The sequence below is a fragment of the Caloenas nicobarica genome, chromosome 5 (genome assembly GCF_036013445.1).
Source record: "Caloenas nicobarica isolate bCalNic1 chromosome 5, bCalNic1.hap1, whole genome shotgun sequence".
Classification (NCBI taxonomy): Eukaryota; Metazoa; Chordata; class Aves; order Columbiformes; family Columbidae; genus Caloenas; species Caloenas nicobarica.
The window spans coordinates 10,917,260-10,932,030 of NC_088249.1; the positions used below are offsets into that span (position 1 = coordinate 10,917,260).

At 37.1% G+C, this 14,771-nt stretch overlaps 1 protein-coding gene across 6 annotated transcripts in view; it reads right to left on the minus strand.

The window, feature by feature from the left end:
- Positions 1-759: 759 nt before the first annotated feature.
- The window catches only part of TRAF3 (TNF receptor associated factor 3), a 67,886-nt gene continuing 53,874 nt past the window's right edge, over positions 760-14,771 (minus strand). For all 6 annotated transcript variants that reach the window (XM_065635869.1, XM_065635870.1, XM_065635871.1 and 3 more), the window contains 4 exons: positions 12,886-12,978; positions 8,295-8,435; positions 3,127-3,301; positions 760-1,928 (listed from right to left, as the gene is read on the minus strand). In XM_065635869.1, coding sequence (XP_065491941.1) covers positions 1,357-1,928; positions 3,127-3,301; positions 8,295-8,435; positions 12,886-12,978 — 981 coding nt within the window. In that variant the 3' untranslated portion in view covers positions 760-1,356. The remainder of the gene's footprint in view (positions 1,929-3,126; positions 3,302-8,294; positions 8,436-12,885; positions 12,979-14,771) is intronic.

The window sequence follows — 14,771 nt, forward strand, 5'->3', positions numbered from 1 at the left end:
ATGTTTTGGCACCTGAATAGGATGGATTCCACCACGGCCAAGTCACAGAAGATCCAGAAGCCAAAGAAATGGGGTTTGGCTTCTATTTCGTACATCGCAAGGTACCTAAGGGCTCTGAAGACGAGGCTAAACATTATGCCTGAAGTCCAATTAAACTACCATTTCAGATATCAGAATTAATCTGAATAAAAAGCTATGGTTTATAAGCAGCACAGCACATCTAAGGCACATGTATGCATGCAAGCCACCATCACTGCATTAAGACATTGCTGAGTTGTCCTTAAGAAGCAATGGCTGCTAGTACAGAACAAACATACAGGCTTTTTTCAGCACTAATCCTCCTCCCCAATACTGAAAATACTATATACTGCTGGCAGCATAATGTGCAACATATATAGCTTGATTGGAAAGCATGGGGCAGAACTTTAAAAAATGTACAGGATTCCGTTTAGAACTCCAAAGTTCAACAAATGCCCTATTTTAGGGTGAAAACAATTATAAATCTGATAATGATGCACAGCATCCATGAGTGATTTTTCCTTAATTTTGAAATAGTGTCATTAACTACGACATATATTGTAGGTTTACATTTCTAAAGAGAAATAACAGAATTGAATAGTTTTTTTTCCTATCACAAGTGATAACCAGTGTTTGATATCTTCTATTTTTCTTCCAAGAAATATCAGTCTATCAACAGTTTTAAAATAAAATGTTTTCTGTAACAATAGAACTTTAAATAAAAATATGATTTTGATTCAGATACTTTTGAGAAGACATGGATACTTTTCCAAGATCTTCTGACAAAGTAATTATTAAAACAGAGACCAGATGAGGCCTTAAAAAGACAATATACTATATTTCAGACAAGATTGCACCTCAGTTTTTCAAATAATATCATAATTGCAACATTACTTCATCATTTCTTCTTTTAACATGCTGACAATTTCCAGCTAGCCCACGTGTGAAGTTTTTTTTTTTGTTTTTGTATTCTAGCTTAAAGAAATAAAAGTCAGTAATTTATTCAGCACATACTGTATATGTCTTTTCACCTCCAATTGACTAGATCATTAATAAGTTAAAAAAAAAATCCTCTCTGACCATAATCATTATCCTTGTGAGGGATAAGTGATTCTTCAGAGCTTAAGTGTTGCTAGTTCTATTAAAAAATATATCATGGTATGATTTCTTAATGTGTTGCTACTTTTGCAATTGGACCCTATGCAGTTATGCCTTCAAACTCTTCCGTCTGTTCCACAAGGTGGTTCTGTGAGCTTCAGGACCTCTGATTGAAGACAAACTGATATAAAACCCCCAAACGGAGTTGTCTTCTGTTTAATCGGCCTCCCCCATTGTATGTCAGGGGTCTGGTAGATCCGATGTATCCACTATGACTTTAATAAAAATAGTATCATCTTTAATATACGTTCCATTCTCTAGAACAGTTTGAGCCACAAAGACCGGGCAGCCAGATGCAATGTTCATTTCTCCAGTTGGCTTCTTGAAACTGCTGCTGTTTGGATCTGGCTTGAAAGCATCTCCTAAGTGGCGACGAGACGGTCCCTGATCCATTAGCATGAGAGTCACTTTCTGTTTAAACGGCCAAGGAAGCAACGCATCGTATTCTCCACGCATTATGACAAAAAACAGCGACAAGTGTGTCCCCTTTCCCATGCCATCTCCGTTAAGGTAAACTCTGGCACACATTTTGTAGCCAAAGTATCCAGTATAAAAGGGCTGGCTGTACAAGGACAGAGTCTTCCCCATGACTGCCTCTTGCTTCCGACGTTTATAATCTCGGATTTTCCAAATTAATACTCCGTTGTAACTGGCAGTTTCCAAAACTTGGAATCGGAGGTCCATGTCAGCCAGCCGAATATCATGAACACTCAGCATCTGATCATGTCTGCTCAGCTGTGTCTCTAGCAGGCCTGGTAGAAAACAGAAAGGATAAGGGTGAGAAAAGTGTTTTGTTTTTTTCCTAAAGACTGTAAAACTCAATCACCAAGGCTGATATTGTATATGAAAATGCTTTCCTCCCCAAGAACCTAGCTGCATTCCTGAAGGAATTTCCACAGCCAACAGTTTGCCAGCTAGTATCCAGGTTTACTAGGATTTTTATAAACATGGGTGTTAATGACACATGCAATAAAAGTCCAATATTCAAATCATCTAACGTAAATGTTGACTGGTCACTAAGCAATATAACTACAGAGGCTTCAATTTTTTGAGACTTGGTAGCATTATCTATAGATTGCTATTAGCAGTGAGGACCTTGGAAGCGGTCACCCGTCTTATATAATCCCCCTGAAATTCCGAAGCACCACTGATCACTCAGACACTACCTATCTCAGAAGTGTAGCGTTATTACTATGTCTAACATTCAGCACAAAAGAACAGAAAATTCAAGTCTGGCTCTGCATTATATGGCCACTTACACAGCTTGGAAGGAGAGCTGGTTTTATGTCCCCTTTCCCTCACATGACAACGCTCCTCTTTGTCTTTGCACACTGGCAAAATTGGGCAACATAAAATACTGAGAAGCAGCTAAATTCATAAGGCACATTTGTTTTACACAGATCTATTTAAATATTAAGTTCTTTGTCCCAATCATTTAAACACTTGCATGTGATCTACACTACCTCTTGCTAAACTCCAGTTTTCAGTTTATTCAGCAAGCATGACAATAACCTTACTGCCACACAGGGCTCACTGTTTTCTTTGGATCAAAAATACCTCTGTAACAGATATCAGGGCAGGTGGTTTCAGGTGGATAATGACACTGTTGATCCATTCATGGGGAAGAAGAGTAATCAAAGAAGACTTGTCAATATACTAAGACTATATTTAAAGAAGCTGTCAAAGATCAATTGAGACACTATTTATAACAAACTAACGTTGTAATCGAGGCAAGGGTCAAGAAAACAAAATGGAAGAATCAAGCCTATGAAATAGCATGGAAGCAACGCCACATCTTCAAAGGGATTACGCAGTTTCCTATTCAAAAATGAGAAGAATCTGCATTCTTGATGCTTCCACATGAAAGTCACAATGGAGTGCCATTCAAAGGACACCATTCTTCTCTTGACAGCGCTGCTGAGTACTTCAGCCCATTGTGCTTACACTTACTTGTATTTCGAGCTCCTTGCCCTGAAGTTTTATCAACACTTTCCAGCTCAGTCACCCTGTTCTGGAGGGATTCCACGCTGCTCTTCATGCTGTCGGCCTCCTCCCAGTTCTGGCGGAAGGGACGGATTTCTTTGTCCAGTTCTTTCAGTTTCTCTGCTTGACTGTCTATCACTCGCTTTATAAAACAATAAGTTACGAGTTAAAATAACAAAGAGACATTAATTTATGCAAATTAAACAAGGATTATATATCAATAATAAGATATGTTTCCAATATAAACAAGTTTCACTTATGTCAAATATTTTAATAAAACAAACATTGAAACTTTAGAGCAATAGCCCGAGTATTTATAAAACACTTATAAAAATCTTTAGTGCTGCATATGTATTAATATTAGAGCACTATGAGAATTATCAACATGATTTTTTAATTAAAAAAAGGAATTTTTAGTGTGCTCATCTAATTTTTTTTAAAAAAACAAACCTTTCTATGCAAGAACGATATTCTGAATGGCTCTACATTGATACTATGGGCTGACATTTGTTGGGGTTTGTGTCAGAGTACTTAAGCAACCAAATATGGGCACAACAACTTACTATGGTGTGAATGAAGTGGCTGCTCATGTGCACGCATTTATCATGGGGTAACAGCAAATTAACTTACCCCTCCAGAAAAATATCGGTACGCTTGCACACATGGAGCAGGAGTATGTGTATGTGCAGATACAGTGGCATTAACAAGCTCCGAGCTCACATAAAATCAAAGTCGAAGTTATTATGTGCCCATACCGATCGCAGAAGCCCTCAAGTGTGTGAGCAAAACTACCACTTCTGATCCCTTCAGCACTTTTAAGACTCCTACTCCTACTTCCTACATTGAATAAGCCACGTGTCCTGGAGGTGCTTGCTGGCTGAGTCTTCTTAAGAAAACAAATTTAAAAACCCAGCTGATTTTGGAAAGGCATAAAATATAATACTCAAAAATATATAGAAAAGCTGGTATTCTCTGAAAGAGGGACATTGCAAGCAACTCAGTATATTACAAATATAAAGAACAACATATTTCCCAGTCTACCTCAAATCTGATGCAAGAAATATATAGCACTTCATGTTATCACAGCTAAATGGGACTAGCAGGAATTTTAGCCAGAACCGCATAATCAGTTGTGAAGTTCAAATGGTAACATAAGTATTTGAGACAAGAAACTACTTTTGCTACCACCTACAGTTAAATTCCAAATCTAACTTTATAGTTTATCATATAGCACCAATACGTGTAAAAATGATTTTTTCACTTCTTAAAAAAAATGTAGCAGTTGAGTACAAAACAAGAAAATAAAGTTGTTTCACATTTGTCTTCTGGTTAGCCATGTGGATTCAATTTTCCCCACTGATGGGGAAAACCCTTCTGTCTCATGCAACCTTCGTTTCCCCTTTTAGGCATTTGCTTTTAATCACATGGTTTCAGATATACTGAAAGTCTGTAACCATTAATTGAAGGCTGTCAATTTGATAAGCCAGCTAGCAAAATGATATTCTAGGAGTCTTTTATTTTGATGTGTCTCAAAACCACTGAGTGATCTAACATATTTCAAGATTAACTATTTATTTCTATGCTGGTGTTTTAAAACAAGCTTATATGCCTCACTTGCAAAATTATGACTTTGTGAAGGAAAGCTGTGTACTGAATCACAAATGCAGGGGCACGGTCCCATTAAACAGATTAAGCAACTTGCCTGGACATACTGATCACCAGCTACAATCAGTCACACCCTCTCACTTGGACTGATGCTTATCAGAATATAAAATAGGGAAGGGTTGTCAGCTATACATATAGAAGGAAGCACACCATGAAATGGCCTGAATGAATGTTATAAGAGCAGAGTCAAAAGATTTGGCCATTAGTTCACAGTTAACATGCAGAAGAAAACTCAAGGTGCACCCAAGTCTGATCTTTTTCCTCTATTCACACAAAACACGAACTCTCCAAGGCAAGAACAATAACGTGGTTGTGGGTTTGTACAGTGCCTCGCACAGAGATGGTCTAATTTCCAACTGGGACCTCTTGGTGCTAACACAGTATCAAACCAAATGAATAAATACATTTTTAAATGAATCGTGGAAGTGGTAAAGATGCAGAAGAATTGTAAGTTACTCTTCTTTTGGGAGAAGTTTAGTAAAAGTTGTTACTAGGGACCAGCTTCTCTCCATCAACCTGTGTGCAACATTCTACCTTTGTACACGCACAACCAATTCTGGGTTTTGGCTGCTTCTACTACATGTTGGCAAACGTATAGTGTTTTATGTCCTGTACCTGTTCATGAGAATTCAAGAGAGACAGAATAATCAAAAATAGACTTGTATTCTGTTTTTAAAAAGCAGTGGGATCTCTCTTTTTAATCTACAGGGAGTCAACCTTCCTCATGCTGGGAGACACTGATGTACTAAATCTGAATTTAATGCAGCAGTGGAGAATTTCACTCTCTCTAATTATTCCATTAGAAAGCACACAGATGTCTCACACTGCATTCATAAATTTTCAAGTAGATATCAATTTTCTGCCTGCACTTTTCATTCCAGCAAATGACCTCTCCAGATCATTAATCCAGAGTTATATGCCTGGCAAATCATTGAGGGCTCTTCTTGATGTTAATTTTCATCTAGGTTTTGTTTGGTATTTCTAATAAACAATTTCCAGAATTTTAGCACTGTTATTACTAAAAGAATTCAGAAAATGTCATGAGGAACTGAAGAAAGTTATATTTGCAGTTCTCTCTCTTTCAGGTGCTCCTAATGGACCTTTCCATTGCAACAGATAGAGCAAAACTGAAAAGCTGAAGCACACACTAGAAAAGGAACCAAAGGCACTACTTGACTAGGAAAACAAATCATACATCCTCCTCCTTTGGAGGAATGTATTGCCAATCAAATCATTTTATATTCACAAGGTCATTTTCTCTTTTGTCTTTAAGTACCTCACGTCCACACTCAGTTTAAGACTTGGCTTCCTCATATGCTTCCATATACTCCTAAGAAAGATTGAATACTGGATGTAAAAGTTCCTTTCCACAAGACAGCAGCCAAAAAAGTATCACATACTCTCTTGGTAAAAACACTTTCCCTAGAGACCAGCATACAGAAAATTAATCTGAATCAAAACGTCTCAAGGTTGAGGTTCCTGACAGTTCCCAGACACCTTTGATGCATTTCCAGCAGCTGTGCTAAACCCCTCGTAGCATGAATGATGCCAGAAACAGCTCTTCCCAAGCCAAAGGAGGCTGCACAACAACTAATACTGAAACTGTACTAGAAATTACTACCATGTATAGGACTTGGGGGACTAATCAAATAACACTTGGCCAGACCCGAATTGGGTAGTTCTACACTGGAAACATCTGTGGCTCTTGTATAAGCCACAGCTGCCCAGTGTAACCCAGAAAAAGAACGGCTCGCAACAGGTAACTCATTCCTTCAGCACCCAGTAGGCACCAGAAGAAGAGTAATAACATTGTCCAGGGAAAACCAAGTTGAGGTGTGTTTCCAGGATGCCCTTAACAACTTGAGTGAACCAGGAAGTTCCAGCAAGCGGAAGGAATCGGGTTAAAATAGCTGCAAAATACAGTTCAGCTTAAAATAACTAAACTAAAATAGCTGGCAAGTAGAAGCAAAAAGGAGGAGAGAAAAAAAAATTAAAAGCAAAACATATCCTCCAGTACTTATTACCACCAAAAAGCCACCTCTTGAAATCTGCCAACCATATTGTTTTGTTTTGTTCTTTTTTTTCTAAACATAAACCATTTGAAAATTGATTTTGCTAACACTTACAGCTTGAGGAAATCAAAGATATTGCAATCTGTTTTCAAGACAATCATCAGAAACTTTGCTCTGGGTCTTTTCCATTTCCCCTCTCATCACTGGTTATTGAGACAGCATGTGTAAAAACCCCAGGCTTACAAATTAACTTACCTCCCGGTAGACTCAATCAGCAATATCAATACATACAAGGATTAGCTCCCCAGTGTCAGAATGCAATATTGTAAGCATGCAGCCATATCCCAGACTATCATCAGACCAAATAACAATGACTAAGGCAGGCTAAATTGGTTACTATGTGGGCAGAACGTGGAAAGAAATAAGCACTATAAGGAGAAACGCTGCTGATGCCGAACATAAAGGTTTCCTTATAAACCGACATTGAGGGTCTCAAGGCTCTGAGCCCTTGAATGTCCTACTCTTTGAATTTTAGCCATACTCTAGTTTGGATACTTTTATCTTTCTTGAGTATCCGCATTTGCAATTTAATATGTGAAGTGAACAGGAAGTGAAAAAAAAAAGATTTTATCTACACCTCTTCAAGGTGGTTGCTAAAGCAGGTATGCGATATTCTAGCAGAAGACATACTAAAAATAAATGTGTAAACAATACCTTCACAACAGCTTGCTAGACACCTCCTGAGGTTTCCCTAATTGTGGCCAGTATCACGCAAGCTAACACAAATTCCTGGCATCCACTTTCCAAGTCAGCTCTGACTCCAAAGCAAAGAATTCCAGCTTGGGCTTACGCGCCATGCTAGAGCATCCAGAGGATTTCTGGTTCGACACTGGCTAGTGGCCAGGTGAATCAGACCACAGACTAAGAAACTCAAACCTACTGGCGAAGGAATAATTAGATACATTTTCCTCAGAAGGATAACAGAAACATGGATCTAAAAAGTGTATTCAAATGCAATGTACTACGTTTGAGTTGGTTACACACCAGTCTGATCTCACCCATGATTAATATTTTTAAAAATACCAGCAAGTAGAAAAGAAATATACATTATACACATGACAGTTTTAAGGTGCTAATCTTGTCCTCCAGTTTGACAGCAGTTCCTCAAGCAGTTAATTTTTTGCAGAGAAGAAAAAAATAATTATGATTATTCTTCAGATAAGTTTTGTGATTTTGTTTTCAAACTTTTCCCTTTTTAAACATGGTTTTTGTTTCAAAACAGGCTAGGCAACTGCAGTGTTTTAGGGAAGTAAAAAAAAAAAAAATCAAAATAGCTTTATAAGAAGGTAAACTTTCTCCCCCCATTTTTAATTAGAACACCTCACTTCACAAGTGTAAAGGCACAAAACAGAAGCTACTGCCATTTCTGCTTTAATGGGGAGATTCTAAATTTCTTACCTGTAAATGAAGTATTTTAGATTCATTATTCCGCAGCATTTCCTTCTGTCTTTCAATTTCTATTTCAAAGCTACAAATCTGATTATGTAAAGTTTGTATACTCTTGTTCTTTTCCAAACTTTCATTCTGGAGCAAGGCCACCTGGAAAAAATTCTACAATTACTCCTGCCAAAGTTTATTAAAAATACCTATAACTTCATTAGTTTTAAGCTATCTCACACACATGAAAGGGATGAGATCCTAGTAAAATCCCTCTCCACATCTTGCAAATAAATAAACAAACCCCAACCTTCCGAGAGCTACTGTTGCACTTCCACAGCGTGGTATTGGTACAACTTTGGCTAATGAAAGTGCAGATGGGATACGCAAACAGCAAAAGAACTTGTAACTAAGCATAATCTTTTCTTTATTCAGCTTGTTATTTAGTGGCTTGGTTCCCTGGTTTCCACCAACTGACTTGGGAGTTGCTTGGAGTTTGGAAGAAACAACCTATTTAGCTCTAGATGAGTGCTAAGACCTCGAGCCCTGCGCAGAAAGGACACCAGAGAAAAGCCGAGCAGCCAAAAAGCTGCTCAGGAAAGGGAAACGTTCATCTTCCTCACCTACTCCCATCTATCCTGATCTAGAGCAAGTTTAAGGAAAAACATCTGCATGGGATTGGCTTGGCTTCACAGGATGTGATGGTGATGGAAACTCCTGAAATGAGTGAATGCAGAAGGGATCCATGCATTGGAAGGAAAACCCAATGGTGCCTACGAGTAGAAAAGACTAAGGAGCTGCAGATTATATTCTCTCTCTGTATTGACATTTTATGAATTCATTCATTAGTGACTCATTCTGATTTTCAAACATGAGCCTTGTTGGAAGAATATCACATATTATCTCTCTTTGGAGATGAAAGTAATACAGTAAATGTTCACTGTCCCACTATTTTGTGCTCTGTTCATTAATGCAGTTTGAGGAAGGGGGTTGCTTTGTGTTGGTGGGTTGCTTTTTTAAAAAAACAAACCCCTCATTTTTCTCTGGGCAAGATTATTCAGTGGCAAAAATGTAGAAAACAAATACTTGACACAAAACAATATTTGGACATGCCCTAATTCCACAGATAGATCTTTATAAGGATTAGAAGCAGCACCATTTCTGATCCACAAAAATCTTTTGATAAATATTCCACATTAACACAAATTACTTGGATGCCTCATGTTCTCCCTCAAAAAAATCTACACCACCACCCCCAATAGAGATGCTGGTTTCAGGTGAAGGTATTTTTACCTCTGGTATGGCTACCTCTGTAAAATTCTACCCCCTTAACTGCCCTCTAATCAGACATAGTTGAATCATTTACATGTCACTGCATTCCCAGACTCAAGAAGTCAGCCTCTTTAAAACGGAAAATAATTTCCGTTTCTATACTAGCCTAAACTAGACACGGGCCTGCCCAAGTCTACAGGCATTCAGCACATTCATTGGAGAGGAGCCCAAAAATATACCATTACATATATGCTTATCTACTTTTCAATACAACATAGAATGTGTGCATTTTATGTTCTGCATTTTATATGTGAAAAACTGGCAGAAGAGGCTCAACAAGAGACGAGACAAAGCTAATTTTGCCAGTGCAGAGAGAGAAACAATCTTGAGGCTGAAGGTAATAGAGAAAATTTTCAAAAACAAGTTTAAATTTAAACTAGTACCCCTGCCTCCCACATACTCCAGATCCACTGGGTAGCCACTTTAATTCTTTGTATCCTCCTTTTCCTTAATGAATCAGAGTTCTTTAATTAATCGTGATCTTTACATTCCCATTTTCTCATTGTTTCCTCCCCAGGCCTCCCAATCATAAGGCAGTTACACTCTGTGTCACTAGCATCACTTTTCCATTTTTGTACAAGTTACAATACGTGGGCCTATCTTGTACTGAGATTTTCCACGCAGTTCTACAGAAGACAAGAAAAACAGAATTATGTCCTGCAGCCCTTAATCATACAGAACTGTCACTGCTAAGTTCGTAATTGTAGTAGTTTGGAGGTAATCTGTGAATAAGAAATCTTGAACACTAAATATAGTTTCCCAATTGCATGTGGCATAAATCTTTGGAATTTGAGTTAAAAAAAGGTAAAGGAAACACAGCATCTATTTACAAACTACATCGATCAGTTCCTTTACTTCCTTGTCATATTTGAAATATTGCTAGGATAAAGCATGCTCTTATTCAGCAGTTTTTCAAATTAAGCTACTACTTCTTATTGCTTACTAAAAGAGAATGGAAGAAACCCTCTTATGCCACAAAGAACTGCATTAAAATAGACAGGTCCTGTATTTAAGTCACATATTAAAAAAGCAAAATGAGTTTATATCAGATTTCTTTAAAAATGTGACAAAGCTACAAAATTACATTGAAGTCACTGTTTCCAACATCACAAAACCCGTGGGAGCTCAGTCTGCAAGTCTGTCCCATCACAGAGTGAACAAAACACTGAATTTTAATTCACAAAGTTTTGATTCAAAATTTTACATCTGACCTTCTCTTACTACTCTTTGCCAGCAGCACCATTCAAATACCAAACCCGTAACTTGGCACAAGCTTTGCAGCTCTGACACTTTCAGGGTGCACACTCCACCAGCACTGTTAAAGAACGTGGTGACGGGGAGAAAAAACACTTCTCCTTTCCCCTCCATCCACATCACATTGAGTGTTTCTGATGAAATCTTGGCCTGACAGAAGCCAACAACAAGATTTCCACCAGCTTCTGCAGGGCCAAGATTTCTGTGATATTCAACAACTAAGTTAACTTTACACTGCTGTTCTTCAGTGCATCAACTGCTTTTTTTTCCTCAAAGAAGAGAATAATGTGAAGTTACAAATCATTTTGTTACCCTTCTCTAGAATAAAGTCACTGACATATGATATGTGGTTAGCTATTCTGGTAACTTGGCATGGCCTTGGGATTTCCAGTGATTCAACTCTTTATTATGAATAGGAAGAAGTCTACAAAGCAGGAAGTGAAAAGAAAAAAAAAATGGACGAGCAATGATAAGCAGTCCTAAATGAAAGTTAAACCAAAAATTGAACATAAAAGAGTAATAAAGTGTACATTCTCTTAGCTCTGTAAGAGACAATCACAGAATTGCTGGGCATTTCTTAAATGACAAAGCACCTCTCAGGACACTGACTAAAGGCAGAACATGATCTATACTGGAAGTCACAGGGAACATGCTTTTTTCCTATGATGTAAAATAAATTGTAAATTTCAATCAGCCTAATGAAAAAAGTAGTAAGGATATGAATTTGTATCTGTTAAAATCGAAAAACATACAGTTCCTACATTAACAAAGAGATTCTAGTGCAAAAGCAAAATTAAGTATTGTTATTGATAATCAAACTTACACACGTAGTAAAAATTCTATCTAAAAAAACCCTACACTAGACCTCTCCTGGGTTCCACGGTTTCCCTACGGGGCTTCATGTTCAAAACCAAGCAGTCCGGGGACAAAAATCACATTTTGCTGTTCCTCTTAATTCTGCTTTAAAACTGCGTCCTGCGGCCACAGGACCTGCTGGAAAGCCACACATGAGCGGTCACCGTAGGCCCAGAAGGGAATTCGCTTTCTAGACCGAGTTTGTTAAACTCGAGCTAGTGATCTGCTGAGAGGTGACAGAAGTTACGAGCCACAAATATCTTAACTGCCACTGAGCTTACACTGGCATTGTTGCTCTTATTTTACTCATTCTAGAAAAATCTGAAGGAGCTCCTGACTCTTCTGCCTGCATCTGTAGAATAGTTTAGTAATTGTGGGATTTGCTTCAACTCCTCCAAAAGCAGCGGCATTATTTTAATGGCTATGTACAATTTTCTCAAAAGTATTTAAGAAAACAGTGATTTTAAAAATTTCTATTTTTAAATCAAAGCCATAAGTTCTATTTGCAGAACAGATGGTTAAGCCATTCAAACGATTCACAAGATCGTAGCCTGATACCGATATGATTTCCAGCATCTCCCAAATCCCAGTCAATCTAAAACCAGGCGTCCCAAGGAAGCCCTGCAACATGAACTTCATTCCAGTCTAGCACTAAAGCAGAAATCATCATGCCAATGAATTACAGTATGTTTAATTTAATTAATTTTTGCAGGTCATTAAGTTTGGAAAGCAAGAACAAAAATAAATAAAGTAAATAACTGGTTTATTACACGGTACTTCAAATAATGTTATCTCTGGAAAAATATTGAGGTAGCAAAAATACAGCTCATAGCTCTGCCATAGCTTTCTGAACCCTCCCTTTTGTAAGAAGGCAGGTCAGAGAGGAGCTTTAATACTGGACTGTTCATCTATGTGAAGAAAATGTTTTAATTAAGTTACCAATGAAGAAAATTGTATATGGAGTTGCGAAGCCAAGTTTCTCACAGCACTTTGTTATAACAAAGGTACCAGATATACTAAATGGCTTGATTGCTTTTGAAGCCTACTAGTGCTTTAGCTGTACTGTTGAACAGCTGTTGAACAGGAAAAAAAAAAAAAAAAAGCCCTTCTTCCAGTACTTCTATATGATTTAAAGAAATCAATGAAAATTAGAAGTGAGTAGAAGATATACCTTATTTTCTAGAGCATTGCTCCACTCTTTCAATAAGTTAACATGCTGCACTGCTGAGCTGGCTTCATGTGCTTTAATTTGTTGGTTTGTTCCCTGTGACAACAAAGAATTTATACATTTTAGCCAATTCCACTTCTTTTAAACCTACAAAGAAAGAGTATATCAAGACATCGAACCAACACTACATATTTTGGTTCACGGATGCGTGTTGCAGAACTGTAGAGAGAAGGGAAATCTACTTGGGAATTTACAAAAGTCAGGAATACATTTAATACAGCAAGTGTTTTATACAACTGCCATGTATCTCCATCCAGTGTGTCAGATACGTCAGAGGCAATAAAGATGAACAAGATTTACAAAATGAATTGTATTTTAGAGTCTTCTGTGTAGCTTTACACTAAATAAAGCACAATAAAACTCTTGAGTCATACAAAATCTAAAACGTCCAATTCCCCAAACCATAATTTAAAACTTTGGTTGTATTTCATGAATGGCTTCATAAGCACTAAATTTTCCCTCTGTTGAGTATTAAAGACAAATATTTAAGATAAATTTATCATCACTGGAAACTACCAGCTTTACAAACTACTCTGAGAGATGTTACAATGCTTAATTTGTCATCTTGTTATCATGATTGCTGGTATTCAGATTTGCTGCCTCTGCACAACCTATAAATGCTGTTACAAATAACCACTATATAAAAAGTTTACAGAACACACATAGATCATATACAGAGTACATAAGATGCAGACCATGTTACTTACTTTATTTGTATTGTGTTGCATTACACCTACTTCAGTAAGCGCTTTGCAATGCAGAGTATATTAGCTTTGATGGTAGATACGCTGCAAAGCAACTGCAAGGGTTTCAATGATCCTCAAGGTATGTACTCTATATAAAATACTAAAAATATATATGTGGATATATGTACATATATGCACACATATACATACATAAAATGAATGGCAATACATACGACATAACAGTGGGCAGGGTTACAGCATCGATCAGTTCTACTGCTAAGAGCATTACTGTTAACACTTTAAGTGATGTGATAAATGCTCATTATTTAAGAACCTGCAAACACCTGCAGGAAGGAGTTTATTGAAAAGCATTACTGCTTACAGTTCTCGTCTCTTTAAGTTATCACGGGCTAACAAATGAATCACACTATCTGATAAACTCCATTTTTTCCTGTCAGCAGTTTCTGAAATTTCCTGACTAATCTCTTCATTATCTAAGCATCCAAATTCCCTAAGATACTTGATAAGGGAAGCAGAATATTGGAAGAGACTGAATAACACTACTGAAACTACACTCTGAGGTCTGGCTGGTTTTATTTTTTTTAAATATTGCAGGAATTGCCAAGATTAAAATCTAAAACTTTTTTTTAAAAAGTAAATTTCATGCTATGCTTTGATTATACACCTATGTGCACACAGACGTGAATGCACATAAAAATACATGTTTTAAGTGCGGTAACCTATGCTTAACCTTAATAAAAATATTAAGACACACAAATGAGAGAAAATATAAACATATTTAGCTCAAGAAATTAAATACTTTCATAGAAACAACTGAAGTTACTACCCTGTTTTCTGGAGAACAAAAGTAACTTTCCTCTTTCTTTAAGTTAAAAAGTTCTTCAAACGTATCATCTTTCTATTTCAACAAGATGTACCTAATAACTGAACTCCCAAACCACCGCAGGAATATGTGGGATTTTTATATTGCTTATTTTTAAAATGCAAAACCAAACATCTGCTGCATAATCACTTGATGCAACTGGATGACGTTTTCTTAACCAAGACTAGAGAAGTCCAGAACTTTTATGTCAAAGAGTTAGGTTCTATTTGCAGACTTTCATCAATTGGGAAGTATAATTG